Source organism: Galeopterus variegatus, unplaced genomic scaffold, assembly GCF_000696425.1.
Source record: "Galeopterus variegatus unplaced genomic scaffold, G_variegatus-3.0.2 Scaffold6214, whole genome shotgun sequence".
NCBI classification, from domain to species: Eukaryota; Metazoa; Chordata; class Mammalia; order Dermoptera; family Cynocephalidae; genus Galeopterus; species Galeopterus variegatus.
This window is the reverse complement of record NW_007732325.1, coordinates 2491-19200: the sequence shown is the minus strand read 5'-3', so window position 1 is coordinate 19200 and position 16710 is coordinate 2491. Positions and strand designations below refer to the sequence as shown.

At 32.3% G+C, this 16710-nt stretch overlaps 1 protein-coding gene across 1 annotated transcript in view; it reads left to right on the top strand.

The window, feature by feature from the left end:
* Positions 1-16710, top strand: part of LOC103605986 (E3 UFM1-protein ligase 1-like) — a gene marked incomplete at its 3' end in the record, with an annotated part of 33377 nt that overhangs the window by 14499 nt on the left and 2168 nt on the right. Inside the window, exons 7-17 of the mRNA XM_008590580.1 lie at positions 1926-2072; positions 3386-3561; positions 4658-4837; positions 4999-5034; positions 6641-6764; positions 9029-9151; positions 12174-12291; positions 13376-13542; positions 13623-13753; positions 13986-14066; positions 14564-14649. Coding sequence (XP_008588802.1) covers positions 1926-2072; positions 3386-3561; positions 4658-4837; positions 4999-5034; positions 6641-6764; positions 9029-9151; positions 12174-12291; positions 13376-13542; positions 13623-13753; positions 13986-14066; positions 14564-14649 — 1369 coding nt within the window. The remainder of the gene's footprint in view (positions 1-1925; positions 2073-3385; positions 3562-4657; positions 4838-4998; positions 5035-6640; positions 6765-9028; positions 9152-12173; positions 12292-13375; positions 13543-13622; positions 13754-13985; positions 14067-14563; positions 14650-16710) is intronic.

Sequence of the window (16710 nt, the reverse complement as noted above, 5' to 3'; positions counted from 1 at the left end):
ACTATTAATGTAAAACTTATTAATTTAAATGTTTTTCCCTCTTTTAATCTTAAAACCTGATATGACTAAAATATTTTCTGCTTTGAAAAAGTCGCTATATACCAATTTTTATGTATGTGTCTGTCTGTTATAACAACCAAACATTTAGTATTGGCTACCCACAGAAGAGTGGAATGAAAAAAAATATATATAATGAAAACATATATGTACACACACTTATGCATATACATTTGGAGACATTTAAAATTGTAGGACTAAGAATAAGTTTTTGTTTCTTAACGATTTTTTACTACATTTTTCTAATATAAAAGTAGTGTTTCTTCAACAAAATTTTTGCAAAGAGTTTACAGCAATGAAAATATATTCTTAGCACTTAAGCAACATAGAATTATCTCCAAAATAATCTTGATTCATTGTTTGTATGCTTGTGAAACTCTTATGAGGTTTTGAGGTTTTTCTTTTTTTAATGCTTTGCTGGAATATTTTAAAAAGCAATGACTTAATCTTTGAAGTCAGGTATCTGTCCAAATATAAGACTAAAATGAATGGAGAAGAAATCCAATTATTGAACAAGTTAATTTTTATTCACTATATTTTTCAGAATATGAACTTTAAATTTAAAATTTTTGTTTAAGGCAGATTTAAAATTAAGCTGTGATGTTTTGGGAATCTATATAATTAGCAGTTGGTATGATTTTGTTATAATGTAAAGTTCTTCAAGTAGTAATTGATAACTTGACAACTTTGGTCAGAATTTAGAATGAATTTGTGTTGTACAGTCATACTAAATTGAGAATCATGTGTTGTAGTCTGTTGAGAAATCTGGACTTTTCTGATGTATCCTAATTTACTCTGCATTGAAATTCTCAAATTAGTATGTAAACTAATTTTTATTTTTGTTAAAGGCTAATTTTCATAAACCTTTCTTTATGCCAGGCATCTTTTGAATGTACTTGCTGATTCACTTATAAATAGCTCCTTTCTATCTGCTTTGTCTTTTTTTAGGGGATTTTAATAGCTGAAACAACAAAATGTTTAGTTAAATTTTATGGTTTAATTAAAAAGCATAAATTCGATATTAATGGCAGCCTTATCTAGTTTTAAAACTAGCATTAGTCTTATGATGATAATGGTGGTGGTGGTGGTGGTGGTGGGTAGTGATAGTGGTGGTAGTGGTGGTAGTAATGATGGTAGATATTTAGTTAATAGTTGAGTGCTTATTATATGGCAGCTACTGTTCCAGGCACTTTACTTGAATACAACAACCCTGTGAGATAGATATTGTCATCATCCCCATTTCACAGATAAGAAAATGGAGCCATAAAGAAAATGACTTGCCCAGTGTTTTGAAGCTAGTAGGTGGCAGAGTTGAGGTTTAGACTTAGACAGTCTTATTCCAGAATCCATCCTCTTAATCACAGAATTCTCTTATAGGTAGGGTTTAAACAGTGGAAATGTAATGTAAAAATGTTCATAGCTTTATTTCACACTGCTGATTTTAATATGGTTCAAGTATCTTAATTTTTTAAGTATTAGAAAATTGAACTTGTTAACACTAGTGATTGCATATTATCTATTCTCAAAGTGTTTAATTATCCACTTTAAAACAAATCATGAGATAAATAGTAGCATGCGGATTTTTTTCCAACATTACTCAAACTAAAAAATCAATATGTTAATGTTTACTAGTTTGAGTTACAAGTTCATTACCTTTAGCTTCTTGCCAGAATTTCTCTAAATTTATAGCCTAAGTATTCTCACAAATGAAGGGAAAGTTATGTAAATATAATACTTTCTCTTATGCTATTTAAACTTTTATTGGTTTTTAAAAGGGTAAGAATAGGTAAATTGTGAAATAAGTTATTTTACCTTTTAATATTTATACCTGCTCTGATTTATTTGTATTTGTATGGGTTTATTTTAAGCTGTGCTTGAGGAACTTGTTAATAGTGGACGCTTAAGAGGCACTGTGGTTGGTGGGAGACAAGATAAAGCAGTGTTTGTCCCTGACATCTACTCCAGGACACAGAGTACTTGGGTGGATTCCTTTTTCAGGCAGAATGGCTATCTAGGTAACTATTTTTTTTTTCTTTGAAAATAAAATTTCTTTCTAATACTAAACACGTTTTTAGGAAGTATTTTTCTAACCTTGGGGTCTATATGTACTTTCCTGTTGTTGACCAGAGGCTATAATGGTTCCCTTTGAGTGTAAAAGTAGTCACACTGCAGGTTTCTGTGGGTCTTGGAGCTGAGTTTAATTCCTTAGTTACTGAGCAATTATAATGTAGAAAGGCCACAAGCTGGTACTGATAACCAACCTCCCAGTTACATTAAGATGATACTACTAAACTTGATTTTTTGATTGATTTTTTAATTCATAAAAGTAATTTTACTTATTATATCTTATATTTTATAAAGTTGCCCAGTTTTTCGGTTGCATCATCTTAGAAATATTTTACTGGATATCAACTTCCCAGTGTTCATTTTTATTTAGTTATACAGTACTTTGGAAACATTGAAGTTATTCTAAATTCTCTTTCTGAGGTTCTTTATGTCATTTAGTTAAAGTAGATTGACTAAATTCAGTCATTAAAACAATTAGCAAAAATGCATATATATAGCTCACTTATTTTAATCAATTTTATAACCCAAGTCAAACCACATAGCAAATTACTTTCTCAGTAATAAACCTGTAAGTCACTAGTATTTAAACAATTTAAACATGTGCTGGGATACTGGGCTTTGCTTATATTTTTTGACTTCCTGTGATGCACTTTTCAGTTTCTTCAGTCATCAGCTTGGATTAGGATTTTGTTATAGTTTTCTTAAGTATGATTATTTGGGGTGGGATCAGAGGAGTAAGTAGATAATCCCCAGTAACTTTAATGGCTGTATATTTGTCTTTATTTTTTGCTTTTGTTTTGTATTCTAAACCTTTTTCTTGTTTAAATTAGACTAGAGAAATACTTTGTCCTAAGTTGTCTGATGAAACATTTTGAAAAATAAATTAATTAACTATAATAAGCAAAATTCCAGTTTTTGTTTCTTCACGTAAACCATTACCTTCTCCTTTACTTTTATTTCTGATTTTATTGCTCTGTAGTCTTCATGTTTCCCTTTGACCCTTCAATTGAAGAGGGAGTGAGATAGTTAGTATCGAGGAAGTACTCGAGCTAATGTTTCTACAAATATCTTTTGTAATAAAAATTTGAGAAGGTAATATAACTAGGGAATAGGCTGTGATACATTTCTGTTCCTAAAATATATTAGAATACAGTGCATTCACCATCAAAGAATAGGTTTTGATAGAACTTAACTTTTTCTAAGATTTCTAAAAGGTATGAGTGATTGACAGTTCTAATCCATCTCTGTGGTGTATTTTTAGAATTTGATGCTTTGTCCAGACTTGGAATCCCAGATGCTGTAAGCTACATAAGGAAAAGATATAAGGCTACACAACTCTTGTTTTTGAAAGCAGCTTGTGTTGGTCAAGGACTTGTGGATCAGGTGGAAGCATCAGTAGAGGAAGCCGTCAGCTCTGGAACATGGGTTGATATTGCAGTATGTTTTTATCTTTCTGAATTTTTCTTTAAACCAATGACAACTTGATATTTCACTAGTATATGGCCATTTAAAAAATTAGGATAAATAAAGCTATCTTGGCTTTAGTTGCAAATTCTAGCAGTCATTGTTACAATAAAAATAAACAATTATTTTATATTTAAAGTCTTTCTACCTTTTGAAGTAGAGGGTGACCTTCTTCACATGGAGTCAATATCCAGAATTCTGTAATTCTCAAAACAAACAAGCAAACAGTATAACACTGATATCAAAGCTGATACAGAAATCGATGAGACATCTTACCATTTTATCCAGGCACTAACAACTGTACTGGCATTAAGCATCATGTAGCATTTGTTTATCCCTTGTCCATTAATCTCTGCTAATGTATTATCACAAGCTGCTTTAGCACTGATAATATTTTACTTCAGTGTTCAGTTTTGACCTGCCTTTCATTTTGCCAAAAAGATAAGTGTACCTGAAGATAAATAAACAAGAGGCCAATCCGTTATTTTCTAGACAGGGCTCAGACCTTTTTCATAAAACAGAAAATTCCCGGATTTGGATAAAGAGGTTTCCAAAGATTCCAGATTTCAATGTTTTTTTATTCATTCAACAAATTTTATTAAGTACCTTCTGTGTGCCAGGCACCATTCTACTTCATGGGGATGTGGTAGCCATACAAGTCTTCTGCCCCTAGAAGGGGCACTTTCACTGGGGAGAGATAGTTAATGAAATTGATAATTTCAGATAGTAGAAAGAGCTAAGAAGAAATATATTTTGTAGGTAAAGTTATCAGGACTTGCTGGTGGATGGTTTGTGGGTTTCTGAGAAAGAGGAACAGAGTATGACTTGTATGTTTTGGTGTTGTTTTGGACAATTTGAGATACCTAGTAGGCGTACAGGTGGGGAAGGTAGGCAATAGGATAATTCCAGAGTTCAGAGTGGTGAGGAAATGAGAAATATAATTTGGGAGGTTATTGGCATAAATATGGTTCTAAAAGCTGTGGGTCTTAATGAGATCATGTAGGGAGAGCAATGGTTTATCTGTATTATATTGCATTTATACTTCATTTCCCTTCTGTTTGTAATCTAGCCTCTGCTACCCAGTTCATTATCAGTTGAAGATGCTGCCATGTTGCTTCAACAGGTGATGAGAGCATTCAGCAAACAGGCTTCAGCAATAGTCTTTAGTGATACTGTTGCAGTCAGTGAAAAATTTATAAATGACTGTACAGAACTGTTTAGTGACCTGATGCACCAGAAAGCTGAAAAGGTATGCCACGTTTCTTTTCATCTGCTAATCTTAACAGAATTTCACATTAGAATCATCTGATGTCATTTGAAAAATGGTGTAAGCAGTCCACCCAGAAATGAATAGTTTGTATCATATATCACTTCCTTTACTGCATTATTCCTTTCTATTTTCTCTCCCAGATATGTTTTTCCCCTTCTTCATTCCCATCAGAGCATGTAAGTTAAAACTTGGGGGGCTGATTTTGTAAATTGAAATTACATAGATTAAACAATTCACAGTCATATCACCTTAGGGTATTGGTCCAACTTTAAAACATTAAAATGCACAAAAACAATGTCTGTGGGTATATATAAATATACAGTGAATTTTCAGTCAGTACACAATATACAAAAGTACTCCAAAAAATTGGTGGAAAAATGGAAATAAAAGATAATACGAATCTTTCCATGAACTTTTTGATGACCCCTCATATTTGCTAAATCTAGCAGAGCCTCACTAATTTTACCAATTTAGGGTGCACAAACAGGATAACTTATGGAGGAAAGAAATTTTGTTACTATCAAAATTAATTTTGAGCAACTCAGAGCAACTGCCGTCCAAATATTTTGAAATAGATGTTATACCAGGTCTGCTTTAATAACTATTCAATTCATGTTTCTAGTTAGCAGCACCATCTCCTTATAAAGTCTGCTCTGAAGTAGATAAAACAAGCCTATTTATCCTTGTTAAACGGTTAATAAATTCATGAAGGCTTATTAAATATGTAAATAATTTGTATTTAGCTATATTCCTTTTAAGCTTTTTCAACAGTTTAAAAATGAGATAATTTTCTGCATTTGGCTTGATAAACAGCAGAGAAGAGCAAAAAGTATACAGATTTGATATCAGTAAACCTGAGTTTAAACATGTTTATTCTCTTTATGACTTTGGACAAGTAAGCTTCCAGTTTCCTTATCATCAAACAAAGGATGGTGGTATCTACTGTGGAAAGGATAAATATAAATAAATAAGGGATATATATAAAATGTCTGGTACCTGTTAACTGCCAATTATTAAACGACTACCTTATTATTTTTATTTGCAATCTTTTACTATTGTAAAATCTTAATATGATCTTTTCTTCTTTCCTTGGTCTCCTCCCTTTAACCACAAAAATAAGTTCAGGAAAAGGTGGTTCTATTACTTGAACTATCAACATTCTAACCAGTTTTCTTTAGAAAAGCAAAAAGGAAATAATAGCATTTTTACCATGAAAAAAATGTTCTTTTATAGGATTCTTTCCCATGAGAAATAATCAGTCTCTGAACTTGGAAATAATTCATTGCTGTTAACATAAATGTTTAAAAAGCAGATATCATCAAGAATAAGTCCAGAGGAAAAAAAGTTTATATGACTTAGTATGCAGCTCATATATGGTCATTTGGGTAGGGTCAGGGATGGAGGTTTTATTACCTTTCTAGTAATCTCAAGTATTTTTGAACTTGGGAGCCTCAAAAAGGAGGGCGTGGGGCACCTATTAAGCAGGGGTAAAACCAGCCTTTAACAGCAGAAAAGGATTGCATCTGGTGCTGTGTGATCAGTTGTTCAGTGACCAGATAGAATTTCTAATTAGCTGATAATAGGTGCAAAAAGCCAAGAACAGCAAAGGAAGGGACTAATTTTTGGCAAGGAGAAACGACCTTAGAGCTCTATAGTCTTCTTAGCAATGAAACCAAACAAGAATAACTAGGATATACATGAGTATATAAACAACTTTTATTTTATGCTTTTTGAAAGGCTATATATTTTTCCTACCAAAAAACCCCACATATTTTATTTTAGGAAATGAAAAATAATCCTGTGCAGTTAATCACTGAAGAAGATCTGAAACAAGTCTCCTCCATTCTAGAAAGCGTTAACACAAGTAAAAAGGATAAAAAAGATGAGCGAAGGAGGAAAGCAACAGGTAATAAATTGTTATGAAAAAGGAATATTCAAAGATGAGTTTTTTGTTACAGTGAACTTTACGGTTATTTCGTCCTTTGAAGGGCCTTTTATCTGACTGATTCATCTTTAACTTTAACTGCTAAGATCACCAAATTTTTTTCTAATTAATTAAATTTTAATGATGAAAATGAAAATATTCTGTGTTTTCTTTTGTGAAAACTAATTTCATGATCATGCCCATCTCCTGTTTTCCCCCTCACCCTCTGTGTTTCACCCCAGTAACCCTTTTTTTAGATTCCCAAACTTGCCAAGTTCATGTTCACCTCAAGCCCTTTGCATTAGCTTTGGACTTCCACGGGAATGCCCCCTCCCCAACTTCAAGTAACTCATTTCTTCTTTTCATTCAGTGCTCAACTTTAAATGTCACTTGCTCAGAGACGCCTCTCTAACCCCCGGGAGTAGTAGTCACAATCACTCTCTATCTCATTATCTTGCCAGTTTTTTTTGTATCACTTTATCACTGTGATGTGTTCTGTTGTTTGGGAAATTTGCCTATCTCATTTATTGTTTTACTGCTGGCACCTAGAGCACCACTTAGCATAATTTAGGTGCTCTATAAATATATGTTAAATGAATGAATTTCCCGATAAGTTCTTTTTTTAATTTCTTTTTTTAATTTAAAGTTGCTGGAAATTATTCCAGGTAGCACTGGTATGCTAGTAACTTACTTTAGATAAGTAAAGTAACATGTGTATCCCATACTTTTTATAGTACAAACAATGTTATTAGTGCTTTAACAGGATTAATGGAATTCAGTATTCATTCAACATTTTTCATTAATAAATACAGCCACATTGAACATATATTATAAAAACTTAATTTTTGCTATGGGAGTTCACTCCTGTTTCTTTGAGGTAATTTGTTTCCTCTTCCAAAATCTTTTTCTGTAAAACATTTGAGTGGTATTTTGAAATTTCTATTTTTCTAGGAAAAGTATAGTAAATTACTCTAATCATAGTAATTCACCGCTATGCATATTTTATATTATTTGAATATATTACTATAAATTTGCCTTAATCAATTGGTCATTTATGTTAGTATAACTAATCTATTTTATTTCTTTATACAAGTTAAGGGTCATCTGGTGTTTTGTTCTCAGTGATAGTGCTATAGTATTGTAATAGTTTAATTACAGTGCATGGAATGTCAAGCACCAATGTCCTCCCCATGAGAAACTTATTACCAAATGTAAAAAGCACATTCACTTTAGACATGTGTTTTTGCAAATAGTATTTTTCTATCATAATAGCAAGGGAAAGATAAATTAATAGAAGTTTTAATTTTAGATACGATGAACTCTAAGGGAATTCTACTCAGAATTTAAATATCTTTAGTTTTTATAAATTGCTTTATTTTATTGAAAAAATCTTTTATGAAGAAATATAGTTTCAATATTTTTCAGTGTTTAAAACCCATTATAAGTGTTCTACTTTGTAGAATATATATTTTAAATGTAAATATCTAATGGCAGGGAAATCACCTTAATAACATTTTTTACTTTTATTTACAGTATTTGAGTTCGTTTCATAATATGTACTTCTTTTAATCTTTATTTAGCCAATAGGTGATTTATAACATTATTTTTCTGCTTAACCACTTTAATATTCTTGATCAACATTTATTGAGTACTTGTTATGTTTTAAGCATTGCTGTAGCCCCAAGAACACAAACATTAATGAGACTTACTTCTTGCTCTCATTTAACTGCTAATGTCCAGCTAAATTTATTGAAATTTGTGATCTGGATGAGTGGTAGTGGTCAGGGTGTCTCCTCTGAACATGGATAATAATCTTTCAACCAAGAATGCAAAACCGAGTATAATTAAATTTATGAAGTATTATAATAGGGGGTTATCAGTGAGGCTGTGGTAACAGAGATGAGCAAATGAGGACACATTTATTTTGGGGAAGGTAGAAGAGGAGGTAAAGGGATGGGTTTGGCTAAGAAAACATCGGGCAGACCTACAGAAAAGAGGTGAAATTGGCAGGCTATCTAAGTAGGTTGCTTAAATTCAAGAGATTCATGTTTATTATTTATTAATTTTTATTGGTTGAATTTACTAAACTTATTTTAGTAAGGAAATTCCAAGATTAGAAAGAGTCTAAAAGTTGCTTTATTTTGCCTTTTATCTTTCTTCTTCTGTAAAGTTAAATATAATATGGTATCGTTTTCTAAAAATGGTGATTTACTTAGATAAAACTAACAGATGTCATTTTCCAACAGAGGGCAGTGGAAGTGTGAGAGGAGGAGGTGGGGGCAACGCCAGAGAATACAAAATTAAGAAAATCAAGAAGAAAGGAAGAAAAGATGATGATAGTGATGATGAATCTCAGTCATCTCACACTGGTGTGTAGATTTATTTTATCTTTCCTTTGTGTGTGTGTTTTTTAAGATATTTTCTTAAGATGTATTTTAGGTATATATGCTTATACAGGAAGTTCTTGCACAATTTTGCATAGTTTCAGTGGCCACAAATTTCAGTTTATCACAGTTCAGTTAAATGACATCAGTCTACCAACAAGATGGTTCAAATTTCAGTCACCAAGTTTCCCTGGTATATTAACTGAGTACAGACTTCACTGCCAGTTCTTCAGTCCACAAATCAGTACATAAATAATAGATGCATATCATGGTCTATGACAATCACATCACTTAAAGTTTGTCAGTGATCACTACGCATCAATTATTCTTCATACACCAACAACAAAGCCTGAGATGTGTTATCTCCATGTCTCCCAGTGATAAACCAATGTGACACTTTACAAAAATAGATAATCAAAAGAGAGAATTGGCCAACAAAGATGAAAGTGCAGCAAAGAAATTAAAAGTGATAACACGAAATAAAATTTCGTGACTGTGGGAATGTTGACTGTGGGCTGACTGTGGGAATGTTGACACTGCCATTGCTCAAGAGACTCTAGGTATGCAGCCAGAGGAACTTAGTTAAGGCACACTTATTGACATAAATGAAGGAAGTGGTTGTGACAAAAAGGACGAAAATATCTCAGAGGATGTGAAGTCAGCAAAAAACTTCACTTTAAAGGAACTCTGGGAGATATTCCAAGACATCAGAAGGGCAAAGGACAAAATGTTGAAAGCAGACCTAGAGTTAGAAGGGAGTGTGACACATATAAGGCATAGGAAAGACGCTTGCTCCATACCGTAAGTTATATGATGAGAAGAAAAAGGCAAACAGTTCAAACTATCCTTGATAAGTTTTTTACAAAGAAAACACTTTCATTCTTTGCGTTTCTAGTGTATTAAAGTACAGTGTGCTAAATTATAAATACAAAGTTTTATTTTTCATTTCCCTGTACATTTGTAACCAGTGGAACTTCTAATGTTTTCACAAAGATTTTTAAAAGGCCATGGAGCAATCGTTACTTTTCTCATTGATTATTAAGAACACTTTGCACCAGTTTCAGCTTGCATGGTCATTTTTATGGTCTCCCACTGCTGTACAAAACAAGAATTATGATATTTTTGAAAACTGAACTTCTGCAAATTTAAGTAGGAAATACTAATTTTATGCATGTTTAATTTTTACAGTAACACCTAACCTGTTGTCTACTTATATCTAAGGGGGAAAATTAATTATATGCATCTTTCTTTTCCTAGACTTGTTAGTGCTTGGTAAGGTTAAATCTGTAAAGGGCATCTTGTTTTGCTTTTCTAAATAAGATTATGATTTTTTATTTTTCTGTTTAAGAAAAGTTAATTTAATGAAACCATTATACTGCCCTCTTCCCTATCCCCAGCAAAAAGAAAATAAAAAACCAAACTTCAAATAATGATAATTTGAGATTTATATTTCCCCTCTTCCACAGTTTGTTCCCAATGCGCTATAGCTGAGAGATGCAGATATTAAGTGACATGGCTGCAGCTATTAATATGCTACTTACTATTTGTTCACACTTGCCTAAGAGCTGTCTTTAAAGTATTCTAAGATAGGTAGAAATAACTAATATTTTGATGTGCATAAAGCAATGTTAATTAAAGGAAAAGTATCTTCATAGAAACTACTAGCTCTACCCTTACTTTAAGTAGTATTAAGATGATCCTATGTTGGTTTTAACTTTTCACTGATAAATGAATTTACCTATTCCCCACATGTACTAGCAATGAGGGTAAAGAGACATTAAAAAAATACTTCTCTAATATCTGTAATTTTAAATAATTGTTAAGTGAGGCATGTGATATTTCTTTTGTGCATAGATTATTGAAAAGAGCTATAAAAGTAGTAAAATCGTTCTACCTAAAAAAAGTAATTTCAGTGCTTTTGAAAGAGGGTTGTGATGTAATCTCTGAAATGGAGGATGAAATTAGGTTCTTAGCTAAAATATAAGATGAATTCAGTATGAAAGATTACTAGAAGGAAAAATAATTTAATAACATAAAATGCATTCAGGAAGCAAACAGAAATTATAGACTAGGGTGAACATCTGGAATGGACAGCAGATTTCAAAAAAGGATACTATTTGTCTAAAGCTATAATCTCAACTCCTTAGATCTTCATTCATAGTGAAAATTGATTTTTAAGCTATTTTATTTTTATTTCTAAGGTTTCATATGTAGAATAAATAACCTAATTTAGCTGGAAATAATCACTTTTATACCTTTAAAATTTCTAATGAAAATATTGTTAGCTTTCTTTATCTTCAACCTGTACTTTTCCAAGTAAGTGGGTAGGCATGACATTTCCACAGTTAATGATTATTTCTATCATAGTAGCTGTATACAAATTTTCCGTGGTATATAACTACTTTTGTGAGAACAAAAATAAATTACGGGTGTACAATTATGAGGTATTTTTTTCATCTTTGCTTTTTCAAAAAGACAAATTTTGGCTTAAACAATTCTACTGAAGTTGTGGTTCACATTATTTTTATAATGACTTTCTGAGGATTTTATGTAAATTACAAGGATGATTTAATTTTTAATAAATATTTATTTTTATAAAGAAGGAAATTCTGCTCAGTATTCATTGTTCAACAAAGAGAAATTATCCTATCCTAAAATACTTTTTTTCTACTCGATAGTTTTCATTTCCAGCTATTTGCATCATGCAAGTTCGATGAGGGGAAAAATCATCTTTATTATTTTCTGATTGACCTGTAGAAAAGAGTCATTTTGAAAGCCAGAAAATGATCACTTAAAAGAAATTCCACTATATATCCTATTTTAAAATTCTTTTCATTAGTTATTATTACTTGACATTAACAATTTTGTTGACAAAAATTAATATCAGAGTCTATGGTAGGCAGTGAATGAATTAACATTTTACTAAACATGTTAATGGAATCTTATTTGCTTTTTCGTTGCTTGTTTGTTTTTTGTTGTTGTTTTTTCCCCATTGTATCTATTATAGGAAAAAAGAAGCCAGAGATCACTTTTATGTTCCAGGATGAGATTGAAGATTTTTTAAGAAAACACATAAAAGATGCCCCTGAGGAGTTTATTTCTGAACTTGCTGAATACTTAGTAAAGCAAGTATAAAACAATTTTTTGTTTTATGATAGAAATTCAGTGGGTCATTAAGTGAAAATTTCACCAGGTCATAGAAAATATGTATGTTAGGTATTTTCTGTACAAAGCTTAGAATTTAATCTAGCCACGAAATTCCAGATTTTATTTGCCTACAGAGGCAGTGCAGTTCAACATACATTTATTTAGTGCTTTGGGGAAGGCAGTATGGGAAATAAAAGATGAGAGCCAGGAAGTATTCTTGTTCACTGATCATACAGTCTTAAGTCATAGTAGGGGAAAAAACACCAGCACTAATCACTGGCTGGTCTCTTCCATAGCCTGAAAGACAACATTCAGAAGGAAGAAAAGATTATCTTGTTTTGATTTGACCGAAAGTAAACAGTGTTTACTTGTAGAGAAAAAATAAAGTAACAAACTGACCTCAAGAAGTATAAATTTAGACACTGCTACCTTCTGAACGAGCCAACCTAAATTTATTTTTGTACAAAAATAAAGGAAATTGTGTATAACATGACCATTGCTATCTAACCTGACCATCCCTCAAGTTAATCCCAATATGTAAATTTCCGTAGATATAAGGGTACTTCAAAAAGTTTGTGAAAATAGAATGAAGTTGTACTAAAAATCTTTCCATGAACTCTTTGAAGTACCCTTGTACAATCCAGGAGCCCAGTGCATCTAACTTTGACTTAACAACTACTATAGCTTTTGAAGTAAGAATTTTTTCTTAATTTAAATAAATATTTTTGTGCGTAAACACATCATATATCCATATTTTTCACATGTAAAAAAATGAAATAGTTACTACTAATAATTTGCCATTACCTTTTTTTTTTTTGAATTGTGGTGGTTCTTGTTGTCGTTAGTGCAATAACTTTGAATACTTGAAAATTGAGAAAAATAATCCATATAAATTGTAATTCCTGGGTTTGAGAGACAGATTCCTAGTGGACATTATTTTCCAAATTAATTTTATTTGTTTAAAAAATAGAGATATTTTCTTCAGCTTTATTTCCATAGAAGCAATTTTTTTTTTTTACGTAAATTCAGTACATTTAAAAATTATATTTATCTTGTGTACAGGCCTCTTAATAAAACTTATCTTGAGGTGGTACGTTCAGTATTCATGTCTTCAACTTCTACTGCTTCTGGAACTGGCAGAAAACGCACCATTAAGGACTTGCAAGAAGAGGTTTCAAACCTATACAGTAATATTAGATTATTTGAAAAGGGGATGAAGTTTTTTGCAGGTATACTTAATAACTGTTTTTCATTGATTTTTATTATTTGGAGATGAAATTAGTTTTAATAAAGCGCCCTTATTTTCCAGATGATACACAGGCTGCTCTTAACAAGCATTTGCTGAAGACAGTGTGTACAGATATCACTAACCTCATTTTCAACTTCTTAGCTTCGGATTTAATGATGGCAGTAGATGATCCTGCAGCCATTACAAGTGAAGTATGTTAGTGATTTGCTTGCCACTTTTAATGTATTTTGTGTTAAGTCTGAGCACATTTTATTTTCTTTCAGTTGAAATAGTTTAAAAGGAAAGTAAAGAGTTTTTAGGAAAAAAATCTAAAAGATTTTTTTTTCTGCTGTAGTAATAAATATATGTATATATTTTTTGCTTGATCTTATATGTACTCATGTCAAAAGCACAATGCTGAAAGAATTTTTTTTTCCCTTGCAGGTAAGAAAAAAGATTTTAAGTAAATTGTCAGAAGATACCAAAGTAGCTCTCACAAAACTCCATAACTCTCTGAATGAAAAGGTAAGTAAAGTTTAATTTTATTTCAGTATCAGACCTAGAGATTTGTGTTATAAAGATCTTTGAGTAGATTTTTATCAGAATAATTTTAAACCCAATCTAAAACTAGTATTCTGCATTCAGATACCTCTTTGGGAGGTAAAGGGGGAGACCAAGCTGAGGAGCATTTTACCTTTTTTAATTCTAAATCACAATTTCTAATTTAAAGACAAAGTGAGCCTTTTAAAAATTGTATTAAGGGGGCCGAGCCCATGGCGCACTCGGGAGAGTGCAGCGCTGGGAACGCAGCAGCGCTCCCGCCGCAGGTTCGGATCCTGTATAGGGATGACCAGTGCACTCACAGCGCTCACTGGCTGAGCGCGGTGCGGCTGGTCTCAAAAAGGACAAAAAAATAAATAAAATTGTATTAAGGGTTTAAAAGTACAAAACAATATTAAGTGGCTATATTTCTTTAGGCACCTTTATATAAAAGTAAATTATGGTATTTAATACCTTTTCAGAGTGTAGAAGACTTTCTTTCTTGTCTGGATTGTGCAGCAGAAGCTTGTGATATTATGGTGAAAAGGGGAGACAAAAAAAGGGAAAGGTAACATTGAATGAATCTTTAATAATAATCTTTTTTTTTTTTTTCCTGACCGGTAAGGGGATCGCAATCCTCGGCATGGTGTGGTCTGCACCACGCTCAGCCAGTGAGCACACCAGCCATCCCTNTTCACTATATTGATTCTTCCAATCCAAGATTGTTGGATATCTTTCCATCTTCTTGTATCCTCTCTAATTTCTCTCAGGAGTGGTTTGTAGTTCTCATTTTAGAGATTTTTCACATCCTTGGAGAACTCAATTCCTAAGCATTTTATTTCTTTGGTGGCTATTGTAAGTGTGCAAGCTTTCTTGATTTCTCTCTCTGCATGTTCACTGTTGGAGAATAGAAATGCTACTGATTTTTGTGTGTTGATTTTGTATCCTGCTACTGTGCTGAACTCATTTATCACCTCCAAGAGTTTTTTTGTAGAGGCTTTAGGCTGTTCGATATATAGGATCATGTCATCTGCAAATATGGACAGTTTGACTTCATCTTTTCCAATCTGGATACCCTTAACTTCCTTCTCTTCTCTGATTGCTCTGGCTAGTACTTCCAACACTATGTTCAATAGGAGTGGTGAGAGTGGGCATCCTTCTCTACAGTAAATCAGAAAGAAAGGAACAAAAGACACCTAAGACATCCAAAGAATAATCAATAAAATGCTGGGAATAAATCAACACCTTTCAATAACAACTCTCGATGTAAAAGGCTTAAATTCCCCAATCAAAAGACACAGACTGGCTGACTGGATTAAGAAGGAGGACCCAACTTTATGCTGCCTTCAAGAGACCCACCTCAACCATAAAGACTCACATAGACTAAGAATGAAAGTGTGGAAAAAGATTTACCATGCAAACAGAAATGAAAAAAGAGCTAGAGTAGCTGTTCTCATATCTGATAAAATAGACTTTAAACTAAGAGCCATAAAAAGAGATAATGAGGACCACTACATAATGATAAAAGGATTGATCCATCAAGAAGACATACAATCATAAATATATACACACCCTATGTTGTAGCAGCCAGATTTATAAAACAAACTCTATTAGACCTAAAGAAGGAAATAGACACTAATACCATAATAGCAGGGGACCTGAACACCCCACTGTCAATATTGGACAGATAATCTAGGTAAAGAATCAGCAGAGAAACACAAGATCTAAACAACATTCTAGATCAATTGGACTTGGCAGATATCTACAGAACATACGATCCAACAACCTCAGAATATTCATTCTTCTCATCAGCACACAGATCATTCTCCAGGATAGATCACACGTTACGTCACAAATCAAGTCTCTACAAATTCAAAAAAATGGAATTATCCCATGTATTTTCTCAGACCACAATGGATTAAAATTAGAAATCATCACCTTAAAGAACTAGAAAAACAAGAACAATCCAAACCCAAAGTTATGAGACAGAAAGAAATCAGAGCAGAACTTAATGAAATTGAAACCCAAAAAACAATACAAAAGATCAACAAATCTAAAAGTTGGATTTTTGAAAAGATAAATAAAATTGACAAACCATTAGGAGGGGTAACTAAAAATAGAAGAGAGATCCAAATAACACAATTAAAAATGAAAAATGTGATATTACAACTGATACATCTGAAATACAAGGAATCATTCGAGACTACTATAAACAACTATACACCAACAAATTTGAAAATCTGGAGGAAATGGATAAATTTCTGGACACACACAAGCTCCCAAAACTGAGCCACGAAGACGTAGAAAATCTGAACAGACCAATAACAATCAAGGAGATTGAAGCTGTTATCAGAAGGCTCCCAACAAAGAAAAGCCCAGGACCAGATGGATTCACAGCAGAATTTTACCAAACATTCAAAGAGGAATTATCACCAATTCTTTACAAACTATTCCCAAAGACTGAAACAGAGACAAATCTCCCAAACTCATTCTATGAAGCAAACAGCACCCTGATACCAAAACCAGGTAAAGATACAACTAAAAAAGAAAACTACAGGCTGATATCCTTGATGAATATAGATGCAAAAATCCTCAATAAAATATTAGCAAACAGAATACAACAACACAT